The sequence below is a fragment of the Rhinolophus hipposideros genome, assembly GCF_964194185.1.
Source record: "Rhinolophus hipposideros genome assembly, chromosome: 15".
NCBI classification, from domain to species: Eukaryota; Metazoa; Chordata; class Mammalia; order Chiroptera; family Rhinolophidae; genus Rhinolophus; species Rhinolophus hipposideros.
This window is the reverse complement of record NC_138061.1, coordinates 25,327,393-25,349,192: the sequence shown is the minus strand read 5'-3', so window position 1 is coordinate 25,349,192 and position 21,800 is coordinate 25,327,393. Positions and strand designations below refer to the sequence as shown.

At 42.6% G+C, this 21,800-nt stretch overlaps 1 protein-coding gene across 1 annotated transcript in view; it reads right to left on the bottom strand.

The window, feature by feature from the left end:
* HPSE2 (heparanase 2 (inactive)) overlaps positions 1-21,800 on the bottom strand; it is a 523,392-nt gene that overhangs the window by 107,495 nt on the left and 394,097 nt on the right. Inside the window, exons 8-9 of the mRNA XM_081074716.1 lie at positions 17,076-17,182; positions 11,816-11,930 (exon numbers count right to left, since the gene is read on the bottom strand). Of these exons, the coding sequence (XP_080930842.1) occupies positions 11,816-11,930; positions 17,076-17,182 (222 nt within the window). The remainder of the gene's footprint in view (positions 1-11,815; positions 11,931-17,075; positions 17,183-21,800) is intronic.

The window sequence follows — 21,800 nt, the reverse complement described above, 5'->3', positions numbered from 1 at the left end:
GGGGCTGAGGTCTGCCTGTCTCCATGAGGGACCAAAGACTATAAGCAAGTATGCTGAGTAACGTCAGGGAGGAAGGAACTCACACTTTTATGACTTTATTGGACACAGGTGACCAAGTCACAATTCGACCCATTTTACTGGGGAAGAGGTCTCATGAATTCAACTAGTAAGATTTGGGCAAGGTTCCCAGTAGGGAAAATAAATCTAAAGTGACCTTGTGGGTGAGAGTCCTTTGGATCAAATCAGTGTCCTCTTGTGTGGTTTCCAATGGACATTCCCTACTGAATGTGTTGATGTTTTACATGACTGTGCTGTGAATGGTCATCATGTCCAGAGTGGATTCACATGACTGAGAAGAGTCCCATGAAGAGAAGTAGTGGGGCACAGAGTGGGATGTTTACACATAGTGGGATATTCACCTTAGTGGGACATGTAAATCAGTCCCCAACCAGCCTCCCTAGCTCATCGTGAGGGGTCCAAGGAAAGGGAAGGGAAACCACAGCCTTGATTAAGGTTTAAAAGGCAGCAGAGATAGTAAGAGATGTACTAGCTCAATGCAACATCCCTGGATGCCCAAAGGTAGTGGGAACTGGAGACTTCTGGTGAATTTAGTTGTTACTCCTATAACCCCAGTTATTCCAGACTCTGGAACTGGAACTGAATCCACTGCACAGACTGATGGCAGTTGGTATGCTACCTTGGACATTGCCAACACCTTTCCTATTCCACTGCCCCTGAGGGAAAGGGTCAAGGTCTGTCTGCATTCATGGCAAAGCCTGCAATGTGTCTGTAGTACCTCCTTGGAGGTAAAATTAGTGAAAGGACATTAATGATCTTTTGTCTTTCAGAGCCAACATGGAACCTTCCTCAAGAAGGAGAATGCCCTGATGTGGCTCTCTCAAATAACTGGATTGACTTCTGGACCTGCCATCTATCATCACATGGCTAAACATTAGGGGATGGTGCAGCTCCTGCACTGCTCATGGTTCTAGGGATTTTAAGTTGTCCCACATTCAAGGAGTGAGACATACACATACATAGTAATGGGGGAAGTGATAACTGCCATAAGAGTGGTAGATACTATATTTTGCTGTTAATATATTCAGTAGAAGCAGGGAAACTAAGCTGCTGCTGCATGAAATTGAAAACTTGTTCCTTCCCTTTTCCTTTCATTATTCAGTGCAAATATAAATGTACAAAAGTCAGCCACTATTAAATCCCAGGTTTTATCTCCTGGATCATTTTACCTCGAAGCCAGTTTTTCTATTTCCTTATTGTCATTTCTATCTGCCTTGGCTTCTAGGGGATGATGCTGGCCTGAATTCTTGACTTTCCTGAGCTGTGGCAGAACCAACCAGAAGCAGAACACAAAGTACTGATGAAGAATCAGAGAACTCAGAACCACCAGCAACACCTTGCTGTATTCCCTTGAGTGAGTTGCTGGACCTCTCTGGGCCTCAGTTTTCTTTTCTGCTAAACAGAAGGAGTCTATCTATCCTACTTACCTTATCGGAAAGCTGAAAAGGCCAGATGAATTAATAGATGTGAGTAAGCTGTGGAAACTTAGAGTGGGACATAAAGAACAAAGTCAAAGAAGCCAAAGAAGAAACCTATTATCATGGAGATTTGTGGAGTATGAAATGAGATGTGGAGGACTTGGACGGTTCTAAAACAATCTGTATGTGCCAAATAGCATTACTGTATCTGAAATATGTCCTGTTACCAATCATTGGTAAGCATCCCTGCCTGCTGGGGTGGCTGTTTCCCAGGTGTTTCCGTCTTTCCCAAGATGTTAAAATTTCATCTAATTCCAAGGAATAATTTTCATATATTTAGAATAGATAATAATGGTCACAGTATTGTGTAGTTACTAAGTGTCAGGCATTGTCTTAAGCACTCAGAAGGACCTATAAGACACCGAGTGTTAGTATCCCTGTTATAGAAAAGATGGAAGAGGAGGCAATCTGCCAAATGGGACACAGCAAGCATCCAGATCTGTCTGACTCCAGGGCCCAGTCTCTGAGCACCTAGCTATCCTGCCTCACTGTGCAGTGTGCACACAACACCTGACAATAAAACCTGCCCTGCATATTTCCATTACTGAGTGTGCACTGTAGCCCCCAGAATCTCAGTTACGGAGCATCTTAGAATGCAGTAAGGATTGACTATGAGCAGAGTATTATGGGGAATATAAAGACAGAAAGATGGCTTCTGTTTTTAAGGAGCTTACGCTTAAAGAGGAAATTAGATGTACCTGAAACACTCTAACAACGGAAGACAGTGATGATTGCTGTCACGGCTATAAGAGCCTTGAGAAAAGAGGGATTACTCCCTGAATGACTTCAAAGTGACATAGTCCAGTTTAATTTTATTTTGAAAGGTTTTATAAATGTAAGTTCAGCTAGGAAGTTCTGTCTGAAGATACTGGTATGGAAATCTTGAAGATGAGATCAGAAAACATCAGAGCTGAGGGGGACCTCAGATCACCAAGTTCAACCTCCACACTTGAGACGGACCCAGAGTGCCTAATGCTCCAGGATGAGTGAGTTGGTGGGAGAACCTGGAATCAGATCTAGAACTCCGGTCTTCCTTTTATCCACTCCTTCCTTCCTGTTGTCTCAGCATGGCAGTGCTCAGGCGCCAATGAGCTTTCTCAGGAACATGTATACTTTGGGTAACTGATATTACAAATGTCTACTATTGACAGATTGTGCACAAGCCTTCACCCATTCTCCCTTCTCGGTCCTCTCCTCCAGCCAGTAGTAACCCCTACCTCTGAGGTCTACAAAGCCCATTGTCTGCTGTTCATGTGGAATCCTTCCTCACTCCCTTCTTTTCACAAATAGTTACAGAGTACTTCCTATGCAGGCACCCTTATGTTCAGCTCTGGGGATACTGATTGAACAAGACAGACCTTAGCCATAATCACCTAGTGGCTATTTCTCCAGGGCTCCATGTTTTGTCACCCCAAACAGGCTGTTCACATGGAGATATCTCACAGCACTTAAACTAATACTTTGCTTTAGTGTATGGCATAACACTCTAGCATGGGGACATTAAAAAATTATCACTGACATTTTTTAATATACACAAAAATAGAACGGTATGATCAACTCCCAAATGTTTCTCACAAGTATCATTACTCAGCTATTCTCATTTCAAAGCCTGCTGAGAGATGACAGAGGGTACACACGGAGATGACCAGGTCAGTGATGGGGGAAACACAGTAGGCATTGGGCTGAGTCAGGGATCCCAGACGTACGGGCAGGCGGTGGAGCACACCACCATTATTCACACAAAGGGCGAGAGACAGGAAGCAAAGCAGCTTGCCAAGTGCTGGTGGAATGGGTCGGGTACCAGGCAGCCTGACATAAATCGTACGGAGCAGCTTGCTGGCTGCCTCTATGCCTGGCTGTAGGCGGAACATGCCTCAGCGTAGTCTTGGAGGCTCTGCATGGCCTCTGCTGTATGACTGAGCCTCTTCCCTGTGACCTTCCAGATGCTACGCCCTCTGACAGAAAGTCTGTTCTTCCACCCACTGCTCCAATGGCTGCTTCTTCAGTGAAGTCTTCCTTGGCCACGCTTTCTAAAGAGGTGTCTTCTCCTCATTATTCTTCAACTTAGTAGCCTCCTTGCTTCCTAAACAGCATTCTGAATTTTGTAATCAATTATTTGTTCATTTTCTTGTGAATTTCAGTCTCCTCTACTATACTGTAGCCTCCAGTGAAGGCAGAGATTTTGCCTTCATCTTTTTCCTCAGAAACTAGAGTATGTCCACTTAGGTCTGGCACATAATAGAGACTCAAATATTTTCCAAACGAATGAATGACATTACTGAATATTTTGCTAATCTCTTCATAGTTGAAGCCAGAGTTGAGGACAGCACAGGAAAAGAAAAAGGTAATTTCTAATCTAATCAGGGTAAGTGGAAACCTCTAACCCAGTGGTGCTCAATTCTGGCTGCATATTAGGATCACTCGGGGAGCTTTTAAAATACCAACACCTGGGATCCTCTATAGACCAACTGAATCAGACTCTTTGAGTATGGTGCGTGGGTGTAGGCATTTTTTTAAAAGCCCTCGAGGTGACTAAAATATGCAGCCAGGTTTGAGAATCACTGCTCTAATGAAGAAAGGGTATAAGGATTTGGACACCAAGATGAGGGCAGTGAATTCCAGAGGACAAGGCAGGTCTGCTGACGTCAAGTTTAGAGTGAGTAAAAATGGTGTGTTCTGTTCAACCCTTTCAATGCTTAAAACCAAATCCGAGATAAAATAAGCAGAGATTGATTATAGTTGAAAGTTAGTGAGGTACCTAATAAATGATAGATTTTTAAAAAATTTATATCAACAGTGTAGTGTATTTAAATAAGACTTAAAAACAGAATAACTGTTAATTCTATTTCTATTTTAAACTACTTTTACTTAAACAACTACAAGACAAAAACATAATTGAGTTAGAAAACAACAATGTATTATCTTTGGCTCTCATGTTCACTTCTAGCAGAGGCCTATCTGTAAGTTCCTAACCATCATAACCAGACATCACTGTGCCCTTAGGATTTGCAGATATAATATTTAAAGTGAAATAACCTTAAATTTTGTCAAATTGTGGCACTAACAAAAGATCTTTCCAACCCACCAAGGGGCATTCCATTTTTTACCTCCCTTTCTTTTTCTTCTGTCCTCCCTTCCTCTCTTTCTTGTCAGATTATTTTTTTACAATTTTCCAGTGTTTTAGGTGAACAGATGAAGTTAGGGGAGAATGTAGCTCTTCTCATTTCCAGAGCTGGCCTTGCCTGTCTGTCATCAGCAGGTGGCTTTGAGGACAGCACACTATGCTACTGAAGTCAAATGCACTGAGGCTGTAATTGCTTCTTCTCCTTAATTTATTTAGGTTGTCACATGATTTGCTGTAGCTGTAATCCCTCAGTACTGCAATCTGGGAACAATATAAATGGTTGATGGCAGAGTGAGATTTTCAATTGTTGCTTCTCAGTGATTCGAGTAATGTGCTGTCATTAGCACTTTGATGTGACATATCATGGTTTCTAGGGCTTATTGGGCCATTTATAAATACCACATGAAGGTGTTATTGCAGTGTGGTTACAGCCTTAATTGCCTCCACTGGGAAAGGTTGGCAGAATCTTCTCTGGAGGAAAATAAAATGTAATTTTTAGCTTGTCTTTAACTATTTGCAGTCAATTCCTCTTAGGTGCAGGAATTGCAGCTTTCCTTTTGTATTCTTCTAATTTTCTAGTAAAATATTTTTTACAAAAAATATCTGCTTTTCATACATTAGTTATTATTTGAGTTGATTTCCAGATATCTATACAGATGTTCAAATGTATATTATCTCAGCACAGTTATGTTCAAATTACTAACGATAATTATTACTGTGACTTAGAAAATTTTACATTTGACAAAGTGACTTTGTAAATAATAGCAGCAGCTAACATTTATTGAGTACTTACTATGTGGTAAAAGCTACATACACACACGCAGCACCATTAATCCTTACCAGCAATCCTTTGACACAGACACTGTTACTCTCTCCATTTTAAGGGGAAATTGATGCTTACTGAAGTTTAGTAATCGGCTCAGGGACACAGAGCTAATGAGTGGTAGAGCTGGGTGTGAAACTCAGGCCAGTCTGCTTCCAAAGCCAATGCTGCTTTTAAACACTACATTCAAATACTCCCCACGTCCAACTGAGCACAGTTAGCCCCATTTCACAGGGCTGGAAATGAAGACTCAAGCAACTGGAACCATGGGTTGCTGCTCTTTGAGCCCGCACCTTCTAATTTCAGGTGGGGAGCTTTTTCTACTTCCCGAGGCAGCTTTCATTGGGGTGAGCTGTGGCAACTGCTAACGTCTGTCGCTGATATCCCCCACACACCACTCAGGTTGATAAATAAGCAGAGAATGAGGAATATAATGGAAAATCAGAGGGGCTTCTATTTAAAGCGTTAGGGGCAAAACAGCTGCCTGCCTACTCAGATGGTGCAGGCGCAGGCTCTGATCTGAGAAGCCAGGGTTTGGAGGCAGAGAGGAGGAAAGAAGCGAGTCATGCCCACTCGGCACGCAGCCCGGGCGCTTTGGCCACTAACGTGGAGCCAGCCTGAGTCCCAGTGATTGATCCTGCAGCTGAAGACACCCTTCTCTCAGCAGCTGCAGGTCCCCACAAAGGAAGGCTGTGCACGGAGAAGGTTTTGTCAGGGCCTCTAATGAGAGGATTGGGTTTCACATCACAGCTACCCCTAAACAGGTACACTCTGCTTCTTTCATCTTCTTGATGGCTCCCACGGGAAAGAAAAGAAAGAGAAAGGAAGCTACATCAAGAAACAGGTCACAGGCTACTTTGGCTGGATTTTGTACCTCCCCTTTGTACCTCCAGCTTTGAAATTCTTTAATTTTCACACACCCTGTGTGGCCACTGGACAGCAATGGGAAAAGCTTGCCTAAGTAATTTTTCATAAACCACCCACCATAAACCATGACCCTCTGGAAAATTTAACGCCTCTGTGCCTTTGCACATGCTACTGCCTCTTTCTGGAAGGTCCTCCTCAGACCTCAAACTCCTTTTCCTATGGCTAACTGGTTCTTCTCCTTCAAGATCTAGCTCAGGCCTCGTCTCCTCCAGGCATTTCTTGATGTCCGATGCCTGCGCTACCCCTGCTGTGCCTCTCCTGTCCTGACAACGCTTGTGCCACAGTCCCAGCTGATTCTTCTGTCTCCCACCCACACTGTGACCTCCTTGTCGGCAAGACAGGGTCTCCAGTGGATAGCACACTATCTAGCATGTAGCACCAGTGTAATAAGTGTTTGTGAATGAACGCATCGATGAATGATAATTGAATGAGGCTGGGATAAGATTTGCTTAACTATTGAAAACACTTAATCCTTTCAAAACACTCTATTTCTTTTAAAATTAGCCTTGTTTTCAGATTATAAAAGCCACGATGCTGATTTTAGCAATCTGACATACAAAAAATCCACAAAGAAAATAAAAACTTTCTGTAACACCACCACCCAAAGAAAACCACTTTTAACATTTCGATGTAGTCCCTTCCAGTAATTTTCTGTGTGTACGTGTGTATACAAAAATCAGAATCTTATTATCACATCTCATTTTCTCAAGGATTGTAACAATATCTTTTAGAGGTAGATAGAGGAAACATTTTTATCACAATTTAAACGAGAAAACTGGAACCCAAAGATATACACCTAAATAATGGCAGAGCTAAGAGTAGAATCCTGAATCTTGTCACAGTACCAGGCTCCTGCTGCTCCCCACGAGGCCTCCTAATTAGGTAGTGTTCTTCATATAAGAAGAAATTGTGCACCAATCCAGCATCAATGGGACATGGGTTTGTAACTGGATGTTCTTTCTCAGGAAAGAGACAGATTTAAGCTGATCCTTGGCTGTGCAGTACACAAGGGGCCCTGTCTAACATTTCAAAGGGAAACAAGAAGGGAGTGCTTACGATCTCATCCTTGTGATAGGCCAACCAGCAAAGCTAGGCAGGCACCATTATGATTCAGTTTCTTTCCAGTGGCCAAATGACACCTAGTGGTGGCTTGGCTTAGATCCTGTTGCTATGGGAACACAGCCGTAGGTTTAATCCCACCATAGACTAGGGAGTTGTACTACAATCTCTGACCACTGACTGTATTCAGAACAATGTACACAGCAAGTGTTCAGTAAGTGTGCATTGGGCTGCATTGAATGTTTGTTATTATTCAGCAGGGCGGTCAGCAAAACAGAATGCTGACAGCAAAATAGAAATATCCCCCCACTCCACCCAGTATAGAAAAGGCAATCCAGTGTGAACTAGCTCTCTATTTTATCCTAAATGGAATCTAAATTGTAATCCCCCAGACACAAATACGCAGCAGACTGTTAGCTCTGCAGATGAGGGAACTACATCTTATTTAGCTGCACATCCCCAGAACACCTAGCACAGAGCCAGACACATTTGAAGTGTCGATGTTTTTTGAATTGAATTATATTTGCTAGGCTGGCGTGGGAGTTAAGATGATGTTGACTAGTAATTCACCATTCCTTTCCCTAAGAGCTCTGTAAATCAAGCTCTTAAAAAAAGCAGCAAGCTAAATTCCAAAACCCTCTCTTAGGAGAAATGCCCACGCTGGTGGGGTCTGGACTCTGTCCACTGAATGTGCAGATCTCTTCTGCACAAACATTGCTTACTCCCCAGGGAGCCCGTGACTAGCCGGCTGGCTGTGGAGACTCACACGTTCCCTCTTTCCCAATAGCACGGGGGTCAGGGGCAGAGGGTGGAAGCTGAGTGATGAAGCACCGCTGAACTCAGTGCTCTCCTCTTCCCAGGAGAAGGAAGAGCTCATGGCAGGAGGAGAGCTGGCACTTTTCTGGAGGAAGAACCAGAAAGAACAAAGGATGTAGTTGAAAATGATCTTTCCTGAAGACAGGTTTCTTTTTCAAAGAGCCACCCTCCTATTCTCTCTTGCCTTACATCGGAATGGCGCTATGGGAGATGGGCTGGTCTGAGCTGTAGGAAATCCTATAAACTGGCAGCGAAGTTGACTAGGGGGTGGAGGGGTAACATGGGATATAATTTGAGGAGCCATTCGGCCAAGATCCTCACTTTTTTTGAATTTATCTTAGAGCATTAACAAAACCAAAAACAAAACAGTGTTTGCTAATAAAAACCTTTCCTGAAATGTACTGAGCTAGGTTTGAAGGAGCTGGAATAGAAAATACTGCTATTTCTGGGAGGCAACCAAAACACAACTCAGTAATCCCCTAAGCGCTTAACAAACTCTCTTGAAGACTTAATCACAATATAAAATCCACAGGTTGTTATTGACAGTGTTTGGTTATCAATGGTACAACTCTCCGAAGTGGTATCCTGTACTTTCTCAGGTCTGTCTCCATCGCACATTCTAGAGGCCTGCGGTGAGGTCTGTCAGATTGGTGCTCTTCTCTGGCCTAGGAAATTCTTTCCAGGGGAGACTTAGGATACGCTCTCCCAGGTGCCAAGTTCTCTACTTACAAGGTGCAGAATTTATTAGCGCAAAGATAAAAAGAAAGTCTGCTACCTTCCTAAGTGTTTTTACATACGGTTTCTTTATTAGAGCTTGGTGTTTCCAGAAATACAGCTGTCCAGCTCATTTGTGCAAAGTCAATGGGATTTGTTTTAGATTCCTTTGAACTTTTGTGAGCTCTGCTGCCACCACATATCAACTGAGGTCTCCTGTGCCATGCTGTCCCAGGAAGTCACATGCAGAGACTCCCATCTGCAGAGAGCAACGTTGTGTCTTTAACCTACACGGGGCCATGCACAGATACACAGAGAGTTGATGTGGAATCCAGGTTTGTCCACTTCTGGAAATCAAGCCTGTCTAGTCACCCAAAGACCATCTCTTTTCTAGGCTAGGTTTTCTTCTCTCCAATTCCTTAAGATGCCTGCTTCTACCTCCAGACCCAATTCTGAGGCAAACATTGGCCTCAGACACCAAAGACGGGACTGGAAGAAATAGCACAGCATGGTGAAAAGAAAATAGGATTTAGAACTGAAAAACTCTGTGAGTTCCAGCTCTTACTACTCGTCTGATTTGGATAAGTCTCTTAATAACCCTAGCTTCTCATCAGGAAAGTAAGTATAAATAGTCATAGTTATGTCACCAGGCTCTCTTTAGAACACTTATGACGAAGTGTAATTATCGTGTTTATATGTTTATTTACTTTTCATTTCTCAGTATGCCTCACTAGATTATAAGCTCCAGGAGTTCCTTGTCTTTTTTGGGTCACCACCGTGGCCTATTGCCAGGAACAGTCGTCAGCAACAGTACACGATCAAGACAAGTAAATGAGATTTGAATGAGGGGAAGGAGGAATAAAGGCAAGGAGGACAGGAAAGAAAAAGGAAGGGCAGAGAGAAGAGAGGACAGAGTGTCCAGAGCATTACTGATGTACCATTTATGAAAGTAGTCTGTAAATCAATTATTAGCCACACTATTAAAGACATTGTAACTCACATTCGATGCATTAATTATACCAGGGTGATCTTTTTAAAACGTCCTTTCCCTGCATAAAACCCTCCAATGGTTTTTCACACTACTTACAGTAAGAGCCACACTCCTTTTAGCTTACAAAGCCCTGTGTGCTCTGACCACTGCTGGCCTCATGTCCAGGCAGTCTCCCCTTCCCTGCCAGCCTGGTGTTCTTGTTTCTCCAAAAGTGCCAAGTGTGTTCCTGCTGTGAAGCTTTGTGCTAGCCCATCCCCTTCCTGAAAGCTCTTCTGCAAAATCCCTACAGCTTGTGCTGCGTTTCTGTCACCGGGCTCTTAGCTTAAATGTCACCTTCTCAGAGAAGCCTTCCTTGTAGACACACTCAGAAGGAGCCCTCCATGACCCATTGTTACAGCCTTCTTATCTATATACTCATTTATCTATTACTAGTCTCCTCCCCACTGCCTGATGATCAAGAACTATTTACTTCCATGTGACATTATATTTGTTTAATGCTTACATTTCATAGATATTTTTCTAATTATTATTTTGTTCTATCGCCACAATTATGAGCTCAAAACAAACAAAAAACCCTATGGCTCCAAACTGAAATTCCCTTCTGCACCCCTCCGTACCTCAACCCTACACACACTGAGAGAGGCATCCTGGCTCTGCATGAAAGCAACTGTGCCGGTCAGTTTTAGCACTGTGATTGAACTGAAGTGATGTGCAATTAGCGGTACAATAATTACTCAGAACTTTGCCTAGAGAAATCCTTTGGAGACATGGAACTCGTCTGTTGGGAGCCAAGCTGTTTTCTGTTCTAGCTTTGGAGGTCTCCTGACTCAGGCCTGGAAATAGGCAGAGTGAAGCAAATGGCAGGAACACTCACTGGTTCCATTGGGTTTGTTTACTGTGGACCCCAGGGCAGCAGTCATTCTGTAGGATGAGCACTGGAGCAGGGCATAGAGACAGGTTCTAGGGCTGGTCTACCTGCCCCCTTGCCCTGCCCCTGGGCTGTCAGTCCCTCTGTTACATGAGGTAGAACTCATTCATCTCGAAGAAGATGACCATTCTATGGGTTAATGAGAGGAGTCTGACCTTTCATCATGACCAAGACGTCTGTGGAAAGGACGACCCACGTAATATTTCTGGCAAATTCAGCTTTTCTGGACTGAGTGGGATTTCTTTGATCGGCCTGTAAAGTCATTAGACAAACCCGATCTCTGCTTGTGCCAGTCTTCTTTAGTTTTCCCTCTCCTTTGCTGTCCTAGAAAAGTTGGTTGCTCTGGGCAAATTCCCTCGTTGTCACATAGGGATCAACATCTAACTGTAAGTGCACTTTATTCAGCCACTCTCCAAGAAATGGGTTCCTACTGTATCTGATCTTGGCCAACACTCTCCCATCTGCTTTCAACATGTTGCATCTGACGTTAACTAATGTCTCCTATTAGCATGAAAAGAAAACAATCTGGAGAAATTCACTCTCAAGCAGAGTTCAAACAGGCCACAAGTAGATGTGGAATCTCAACTGCACAAGGTTTCTTACAAGTTTAGTAGTAAATATATAAATATGTTATATACACACGTATGTATATGTGCATATGCGTGTGTGTGTGTGTGTGTGTGTGTGTGTGTGTGTGTGTAGGGGGGGTGGGGGGTGAAGACAAAGGTCTGTGAAATGGGTCAAGATGCTTCTGTCCAATTCATGAAATTAATTGGTAACAGAAGGAGGAGAAAAATTCTTCCAGTGTGAAACAAGGCACAATCAAAAGAACTGAATGACATGGAGAAAGAGCTGAGAATCTTTATCTCATACTTACTGGTAATGGGTTAAAATTCTGGTCCACGAGGTGATTGAACCCATGGTCAAAAAATGAGTGCCGTATCACGACATCAATGCCCTGATTGGCCAGCATTCCTAAAGTGTTCAACCATCTAAAAAGCAGGGGGGAAAAGCTACATCAATATATTTTTAAATGGTATATAACAAGTTCTGTAGAGATTGGCTAACACACACAAACACACCCTCCACCCCCACCCCCACCCAATTTACCTTGTACTTTAAAGACTATTTTAAGCATTGAGTACACAGCTGGAAGAGATTTTAGAGATTATCAAATCCAACCTCTTCACTTTATAGGAAAAGAAACAGAGGTCCAGGGGAGTAAAATGAATTGCCCTTGGTCATAAAACAGCTTGTTGCTACTGACTTATCTCTTATTCCCGGAATATTCACAAATAAAATGAACACCCTAGCTGTTTGTAAGCCTCATTATCGGCCCCCTCTCCCCCGACCACAGGACACACAATCACAGGAGTGCAGACACTATACTTGTCATCACTTAAACTCTCCTGCTTACACCCTATCACTGTACATGTACCTTTCATGTGACTCTAACCCACATATTCCTATGGCTGTGCCACAGAAGTCTAGCCATTTGCATTCCTCATATATTACTGTAAGCAATCGGTGCAATAATAATTTTCCTTGGCACTATAACTATACAGGGATTCAAGTATACGGCCATTACATACACATCACAGTGGAGGGTCTGCATTGCTTAAACATATTACATAACCCACAAACCCAACACCCAGTTTCCAAGGCATGTTATCCTTCAAAATACTGCCCTCTTGGTTCTTCCAACACCCACTGCTAACTCTGCCTTCATAATTTGCACATTCGATTCATTCATTCATTTACAAATTTACTTTTCTCTCTCTCTTTGTATTCCTACTTCTGAAATGTACGGAAACTTCTACTTGTAATATATATGTATAAGAATTGTGGGCTTCAGTCTTCTCAGGATATAAGGCATTTCACAATCTTTTCTAAGCATATGTATCTAACTTCATCTCTCACTTCTTTCCTCTTCTCTCATCCTGAACTCCATTCCCCAGGCTCTAAGCTACATGAAACTACTATCGGCGGCCTTCGTACACCATGCTTTCGCATACTTACCTGAGTCTTTATACATCTTCTAACTGCTGCCTAGAATTCCCTTCCTCTCTTCCTCTAACTCACCTCATCTGGCAAATTTCCTTCCATTTGTTAATCTCCAAGTGAAGTGTCACCTCCTTCTAAACTCTGCTGCCCCAACCAACAATAGAACCCTCTTCCTCTCTACTTCCTGGACTCTCATTCATACCTTCTGCAGACCCAACCACTGAATGATAATCACTTGCTTACTTCTCTGGTGTCCCCTACTTGGTTATGAGCTCATCAAGAACAGACGTATGTTGCAGTTTTGTACCCAAAACACCCATCACAGTTCCTAGCACACTGTAGGTGTTCAATACTCTTTGTTATGTTGAAATTGATATGGATCAAATTAGATTCAGTATACTAGGGACACATTATGCACAGTTATGATTTCCCAAATCTGAAACCATATGGAGCTCCAAACCAGTGACTTGTAGAATTAAGATTTTTTTCCTTACTGGAATAAAGAGCATTGTGAGTTTCTATATTATGAATGAATATCATTAATATTTTCAAACCTTTTTCACATTGACAATTATATTTTATTCTTATAAAAACTAACAAATATTTACTGGTAATTAGAGTTACAAACTCAAAATAAAACAAAGCAAAGCAAAAAAACAAAAGTTTTAAATGAAAAAGAAACTCTGACAATAACATAACCTTTTTTGTTGTTGTTGTTCAGATTGGTACATTGTGACCCAGGAAATTGAAATTACTTTTGGAATATCACATGCCTAAGCTACTTGCCTTTATTCTTTTTATTAAATTAGCAATTCTGTGAAATCAGGATAGCAGGTTTAGCTTTTTGTTTAGCCACTGAGACGCAGTATTAAATGTCCTGTGGTGGAACTATATAACATGAATTCTGGGCTGATGCCTCCCAAGTCAGTGTTCTTTCAATGTGGAAATAACAGAAATACAACAGGGTCTATTTCTAACAAGTATTCATCTATAAAAACAAGTATGTCCTGTTCACCTGTCTATTCCTACCCTGGTTGAATGAATAAAGAAACAAAATGATGAGTAAATATGAAATCACACATATGTGAGTCCCTCCACCTAGCAGCATCTGGATATCAACACAAAACCGTATTTTGATATTTTTATATATGAAAAGAGCCCATTTGTTCATTCAATCAAGAACGTTAATTAATCAACTGTACATGCCAGGCCTTGTTCTCAGCATTGAAGATAGATAACAGAAACGCTTGCGTGACCATGTAAATCATCTCTAAAGCACTGGGCATGTAAATACGTGTCCATACACATTTACAGAGATGGTATCACATTTCGACTCATGACCGTCACAGAGCCTAGCACAGTCACCTGCAGAGATTAGATATACTTCACAAATAGATGTTCATTAGTAAATGGGAGTTTTGCTAGCATATGAAGTTGTTGAAGGAACTCTCACACGAGAGGGAGGCATGCATCCTCTTTTCCAGACCCACATCTTACACGCACACCTCACAGCATTTACAAATGACTATGGCCAGAACCCCTGCTTCCCCAGGGGTTCTGCATGCATCCTCTTTTCCAGACCCATGTCTTACACGCACACCTCACAGCATTTACAAATGACTATGGCCAGAACCCCTGCTTCCCCAGGGATTCGCAGAGTGGATGGCTAGTACTGTAGTTATCTACATCTTCCTCCTGCCATAAAAGGCCTCGGAGAGGGGGAACTAAGTGATGTTCCAAGTCTCCCTTTTATGGTCAGGTAGAGGAAGGTGATAAGATGACTGGAATATTCCACCAACGATGCTGCCACAACCATTATTTTCCACCCCACAAATGTGTATTGAATATCTACTATGTGCCAGACACCACTGGAAGCTGGAGACACAGTGCCGTGCCAAGGAGGTTTGTAGTGCATCAAAGAATCTCAAAGCCGGGATTGGGAAAACTACCCTTGAACGACTGGCAGCAACGAATTCTGATTCATGCAACGCATGGGTATGTGTACTTGCAAACCCATAGTTAAGCCTTATATTGAAAAAAGACTAAAAAAATGCCTTTTCTCCCATTTCTTGCTAACTTTCTGGAGCTTCACTATAACGCTTTCCTTTTTTTCCCCGGGAAGCAATTTATGCCCCTTGGAGAACTGGACTCAAAGGGCATAATGCTGGGTAACTGCCAGTGGAGAGAGAGCAAATGGGTGATAGAGGTAGGGTAGCAGAATGGGCTAGTTTTCATATGATCTGTGCCAACCAAGCAATGGGTACTGAACTCCAACCCAAATCGACACAACTGTGTTTATCTGTGTTCTGCAGTGACTGCAGAGGTCTACGGATATTTGGCTGATGCCCGTGAAAAGACAGGTCTCTCTCCAGCTTCCTCCATGAAGGTCTGTAGTATTTCTCATTTCACACCATTCTCTAAAGAGAAGAATGCTCAGGAAAACACTCAGTACAACTGGGCTGTTCACGAGCCCTGCAGCAGAGTTCTTTTGCAACAGCTGAGCAAATCCATTCCACTGCTGATTCGAAGAGGCCACCTATAGTACTGACTGCCAACCTCACTTCTCGCCCTTGTCCCAGGGCTCACAGTGAAACCCAGTGGGGAGTCTGTTTTTGAAAGAAGACTCAGCAACACTGTATCAAATGTTGATTCACTCAGTTTCATTCCTGGGAACCTCGCTCATTGAACAACTGCTCTGTGCCGCTTAAGTGCTAAGAACACAGAGGTAGGAGACCCAAGGTATCACAGCGTATTAAGACTCATTATCTTCATCTACATTTGCAGGATTCCGTCTGTAAAGGCAATCTACTTGACGGGCCTGATTTGTCTTCCACAAATATATTAAAGAAGCTTCTTATGAGGACTTTGCTCAGCCAAAAAAGCCAGGACCACAGGATTAGACTAGATCAGGTTGGTCTGTGGTCCTGAGGGGTTTGTCCCTGCTACATAACACTGCCAGGCCAGGCAGGGGCCCTTATGCCTCTGGCTTAAGTTGTTCTCCAGACAACTGCAGCAGCCTTCAAATTCATTTTCCCATCCCTTGCCTTTCCAAACTCTTGAGCGTACTATTGCCAAAACCGTTTTAAAACACCAGTCAGATGGTGCCTCTCTCTTCCAAAATCCTCATTGGCTTGCCACTGAGTATAGAACAAGACCTCATTTCCTCTACCTGGTTTTCAAGGCCTTGTGTGATTTGCTGGTAATCCGCCTCCATTGTCTCAGCCTTCACGGCATCTCTACAGATGCCGTGGTGTTTAGCACACTAATCATTTCCCCTCCCCTGTTCCTTTGCCCATAATGTTCCTTCAGCTGAGAATGCTCACCTCTCCCATCACCACCATTCTTCACCTACAGAAATTAGAGTCATCTATGTCCCATTCAAATTCCACTTTTCCCATGAAGCCCTTCCTGATCCTCCCAGTAAAAGAGTCTTGGTTCCTTTACAGTCTATCACTTCCCTGTTGTAGACAGACCATGTGAAGCAGAAAGAGAGGTGGACTGATGGAGCTGCAAAGAGACGACTCTACAGCACACTGCCTGGGCTGGAGGCCTATCTCTGCCACTAACTAATCATAGCACCTATCTCAGTGGGTTGTTATAAAATAATAGTATCGATTTCATTGGTTGTTAAATTATTAACTGTATATAAAGCACGTAAGACAGTACTTGGCACATGGTAAGCACTACTGAGTTAAAACGATTATTATTATTATGGCTTTACTAGTCTCTTGTCTCCCTTCTTCCAATTAGAAGTTTCTAGAGGGCAAAAACCCTGTGGTTTCTCTTACCTATCTTCTAGGATGCTGATGAAAATTAGATGAGAAATGTATGTTGTCAGCACTGTGTTTTACAATAGAGACTTTAAATAAACTTCCTATTACTTTTATGACCACTGCTAGTACTATCTTGCTCTAATGCCTGTGCTTGATATTTTAGTATCCAGAGAAGTCCCTAATCATTGTTTATTGGATGGTTAAACACATTCACAAAGAAGTAGATGAAGAATTTGCAACGGGAAAGAAAGCCCCCCCCACCCCACCCTCTCCAGCCCATGGACAGAACACCGAGCATGGTGGGAGTGTCACTGTCCTTTCCTCAAAGCCCGAGGGAGTGAAATTGCAAGTGTCACTCACAAGAATCCTGCAGCATATGAATCAGATAGATTGTTTGTGCCTCCAGCTGAGGTGGTCACCACACCTTCAAGCCAAATCTTCTTTCCTGGGGTATATGTATTAACCACCTGTTATAACAAAAGCAGAAGGGGATGATCAGATTTTTGAAAGCTGTGAGAAGGAACACACATATCCCTTTAAGGAAGTTCTTCCAATCCCTTTCTCCCAGGTGGTAATGACCCGTGCTGTTTTTCATGTGGATACACACCGTATAGTCACCTGGCACACACACATAAGCATTGATATTGACACATGTCCATTCAAAGAAATGATCATTTTTTCCTAAGTAAACCCAATGTGACAGAACTAGTGCATATTCCAGGACATAAACTGACTGCTACACCCTTCACTGGAAAATATAAATCTATGATGTTTCCACATTAACAAGTATTGGGAAGCAAATTTTTTGAATACTCTGTGACAACACATCTATGGATGAGTGCACTGTCCATGCATAAGAAGTCATGAATCATGAGATTAAGCAGAGATCAATGTTTGGGAGAGGTATTTTATAATTACCAGGACACGTATGTATATTACAACCACATTGCGGAATAACTGCAGTAAGTGTAGAAAGAAAAATCACTGACCCACAGGTGAACGAGCCTACACAGGGAGCTGTCTTCTAAGCAGAGGCAAAGCCTCTTGTCAAAAGGTGGCTCTCTGAAGTTTTGAAATGGCCCAGTCACGATCCACAAGTTGGAGATTGGCCAAATTATCCAGATCAGAGCTTAGATCCTTTGGCGAGCAATCTGGCAGTACTTAGGGAAAATGTTGTACACTGCATAGCCTCTGAAAGCTTGTCTACAGGTAGTTCATTTGGGAAGTAATAACAGACAGCAAGAATGAAGAACTGGGGGACTGAAATAGCGAAGAAGGGAAAACTGGTACAAGAAAACATTTTCAAGTTGTCAACCACTGCTGGCAACTTGTACTCAATCCCACAGGGATCCTGGCAGGAGCCTTATGAATTGCGTCTCAGAACTGTCCTGCAAGAGGGGACAAAAGGAAGTATTTACTTCCTGGCTCCTATTAAGCCCTGCCCCCATTGTGCAGGCATGAGTACTGAGCAGGTTCCCTGTGTTCCATATCTTTGCCTTAGAGGAGTCCCAGAGCAGGAAATGAGAGGCCAGGAATTACTGCACTACACCAGCACCAAGCTAATTTCACCCCGTGTGCCTGCTTAGCTCTGGTCTCTGCAGAGATGGATAGAGAAGGAGGTGGAACTGAGAGGAAGCTGATTATGCACAAGAGGCACTGGATAAAAACAACAGTGTATTTAGGTTCAGTGACTCACCAATTCCTCTCCTGGACACATAGACCAAAGCAATTTTCCCTCAGGTCTCGAAGGAGACAAGTATGAGGATATTCACTATATAACTGGCTCTGGCAGGTGCCCATTGCTAGCAGAATGGAAAAGTAAATTGTGGTGGATACACACCATAAAATATTATGCAGCAGTTACACCAATACATTCAATGTAAAGCCAGGAACATGCAAAGGTTTTAAAAGTTTAGTGGTGAGTTAAAAATAAATAGCAACAGGGATTTCCAATCAAGATGACAGAGTAGGTAAATGCTGTGCTTACCTCATCTCATGACCACATCAAAATTACAACTAAACTACAGAATGACCAACATCAAGAATCCCCTGAAAGCCAGATGAACAGAAGTCCTGTAACTAAAGATATACAGAAGAAGCCACCTTGAGACTTGGGGGAGGGGTAGAGATAGAAAACGGGCTGGTCCCACAAACACATGTGGTGGTTAAAAATTGGGAGGGATATCTCTGCTGTGGAGATCCCCCCTGAAAAGTGAAGGGACCAGCCAGCCTCACACCACGCTCCCCAATCCAGGGTCCCAGTGCCATGAAGAGAAGTCCCCACAACTCCTGGCTCTGAAAACCAGCAGGGATGGTGTCTGAGTGAGATAGAGGGCTGCTGGAGAGTCCCACGTGATTCTCTTAAAGGGCTTGTGCATGGACTTACTCACTGACGGACTCACCTGCTCTGAGATCCAGAGCTGGGCAGCAGTTTGAAAGGCTCCAGGGATATACAGGGAACAATGGAATTGTCTGACTTCAGGATGAGGGCTAGAGGGGTAGTTTTCTCCTGGACAGAAGTACTGGCAGAAGCCATTGTTCCTTTGTTGGGCCCTCTCCCTACCCAGACTGCATTAGCAGGAAGGCTCCAGATCTGAATCTCCATCAACCATTTGCCCCACCCTGGTGATTCCGAGACCCAACTGCACCCAAATTTTGGGCCCACCCTAGCCACTTCCAGGGGCTTTTCCATACAAACAGCCTTCCTTGGCTCAGGCTGAAGACTTTCTTAAAATCTCTTAAATATTCACAACCCCCTCCCCCCAAAGCAGCATATGGACTTGGTGTGCCCCATATCTCTTGCTGTGCAGTCCCAAGACCAGCACTGGTGGCAGCTTCCCTTGGTTTGAGGTTTGGCCTCTCCTAGGCACCTCCAAGCCCAGCACAAGTGGTGGTCATATTCAGATCACTTTGTGTCTCATGCTGGGTGACCCCAGGCAGGGCACAGGCTGCAGTTGACCTTGGCCTGAGGCATAGCCCCTCCTAGGAGGCCCCAGGGCCTTCATTTCCAGCATGTCCAGTGGCTGGCTTTGGACCACCCGGCTGCCTCCTTAAATGAGACATGGAAAGGGCAGACTTGGCAGGTACCAGATCTGCTAAAGCAAATCTTACTCCATAGGGTCAGCCTCTGCACAATAGCTCCTCAAACAGTAGTCATGGCTAGTACTTACAACCAACCAACCTGAGGGTCAATGACTCCCACTTACATGCCAACAGCAATCAAGGTTCAACTAAAACAAGGGGGCACACACAACCCATTCAATGGACACATCTGGTGCACCTGGCTCAGGTGACCAGGAAGACTGCACTAGTGGGCTCCACAGGACACCTACTACAGAAAGGCACTCTACTAAGACCGGGAGACACAGTAGCTTTACCTAATACATAAAAAACAAACAAACAAACAAACAAACAAAACAATAACAAAAAAAAAACACAAGGAGGCAGCCAAAATGGGGAGACAAAAAAACATGACCCAAATGAAAGAACAGAACAAAGCTCCAGAAAAAGAACTAAACAAAACGGAGACAAGCAATCGATCAGAGGCAGAGTTCAAAATACTGGTTGTAAGGATGCTCAATGATCTTAGGGAGAACTTCAACACAGAGATAGGAAACATAAAAATGGAGATAGAAAACATAAAAAAGAACCAGTCAGAAATTAAGAATACAATAACTGAAATGAAGACTACATTAGAGGGAATCGACAATAGATTAGAAGAAGCAGAGGATCAAATCAGTAATTTGTACAATAAGGTAAAAGAAAATACTCAATCAGAGGAGCAAAAAGAAAAAAGAATCCAAAAAATTGAGGAGTTTAAGCGGCCTCTGGGACAACATCAAGTGTATCAACATTTGCATCATAGGGGTACCAGGAGGAGAAGCAAGAGAACAAGGAATTGAAAAACCTATTTGAAGAAATAACGACAGAAATCTTCCCTAACCTGGCAAAGGAAATAGACATAAAAGCCCAGAAAGTAAAGAAAGTCCAAATAAGATCAACCCAAAGAGGTCTACCTCAGGACACATCATAATTAAAATTGGCAAATGTTAAAGAAAAAGAGAGAATCTTAAAAGCAGCAAGAGAAAAGAAGCTAATTACCTATAAGGGAGCTCCCATAAGATTGTCATATAATTTCTCAACAGAAACTTTTAGGCCAAAAGAGATTGGCAGGAAATATTCAAAGTGATGAAAAGTAAAGACCTACAAACATGATCACATTACCCAGCAAAACTATAATTTAGAATTAAAAGGCAGATAAAGAGCTCCCCAGACAAAGAAAATCTAAAGAAGTTCATCACTACCAAACTAGTATTACAGGAAATGTTAAAAGGAATTTTTTTAAGATGAAGAGGAGAAAAGATAAAAAATATGAACAACAAAATGGCAATTAACTACACGCCTATCAATAATTATTTTAAATGTAAATGGACTAAATGCTCTAATGAAAAGACATAGGGTGGCTGAATGAATAAGAAAACAATACCCTGACATATGCTGCCTACAAGAGACACACTTAAGATTGAAAGATACACACAAACTGAAAGTAAAGGGATGGAAAAAGATATTTCATGAAAATGGAAATGAAAAAAAAAAGCTGAGGTAGCAATACTTATACCAGACAAAATAGACTTTAAAACAAAGGGTATAACAAGAGACAAAGTAGGACCCAGTAATCCCACTTCTGGATTGGTATTTATCCGAAGAAACACAAAACACTACTTCTAAGGCAAACATACACATCCATATGTTCATTGCAGCATTATTTACAATAGCCAAGATATGGAGGCCACCTGAGTGTCCATCATGAATGAATGAATAAAGAAGAGTGATATGTGTGTGTGTGTGTGTATGTGTGTGTGTGTATACATATATATTACTCTGCCATAAAAAAGAATAAAATCTTGCTATCTGCACCAACATGGATGGACTTAGAGGGTACTGTGCTGAGTGAAGTAAGTCAGACAGAGAAAGACAAATATCACATGATTTCACTTCTATGCGGAATCTAAATAAATGAAGAAACAAACTCATAGATACAGAAAACATTTTGATAATTGTCAGATGAGAGGGGAGGCTGGGGGG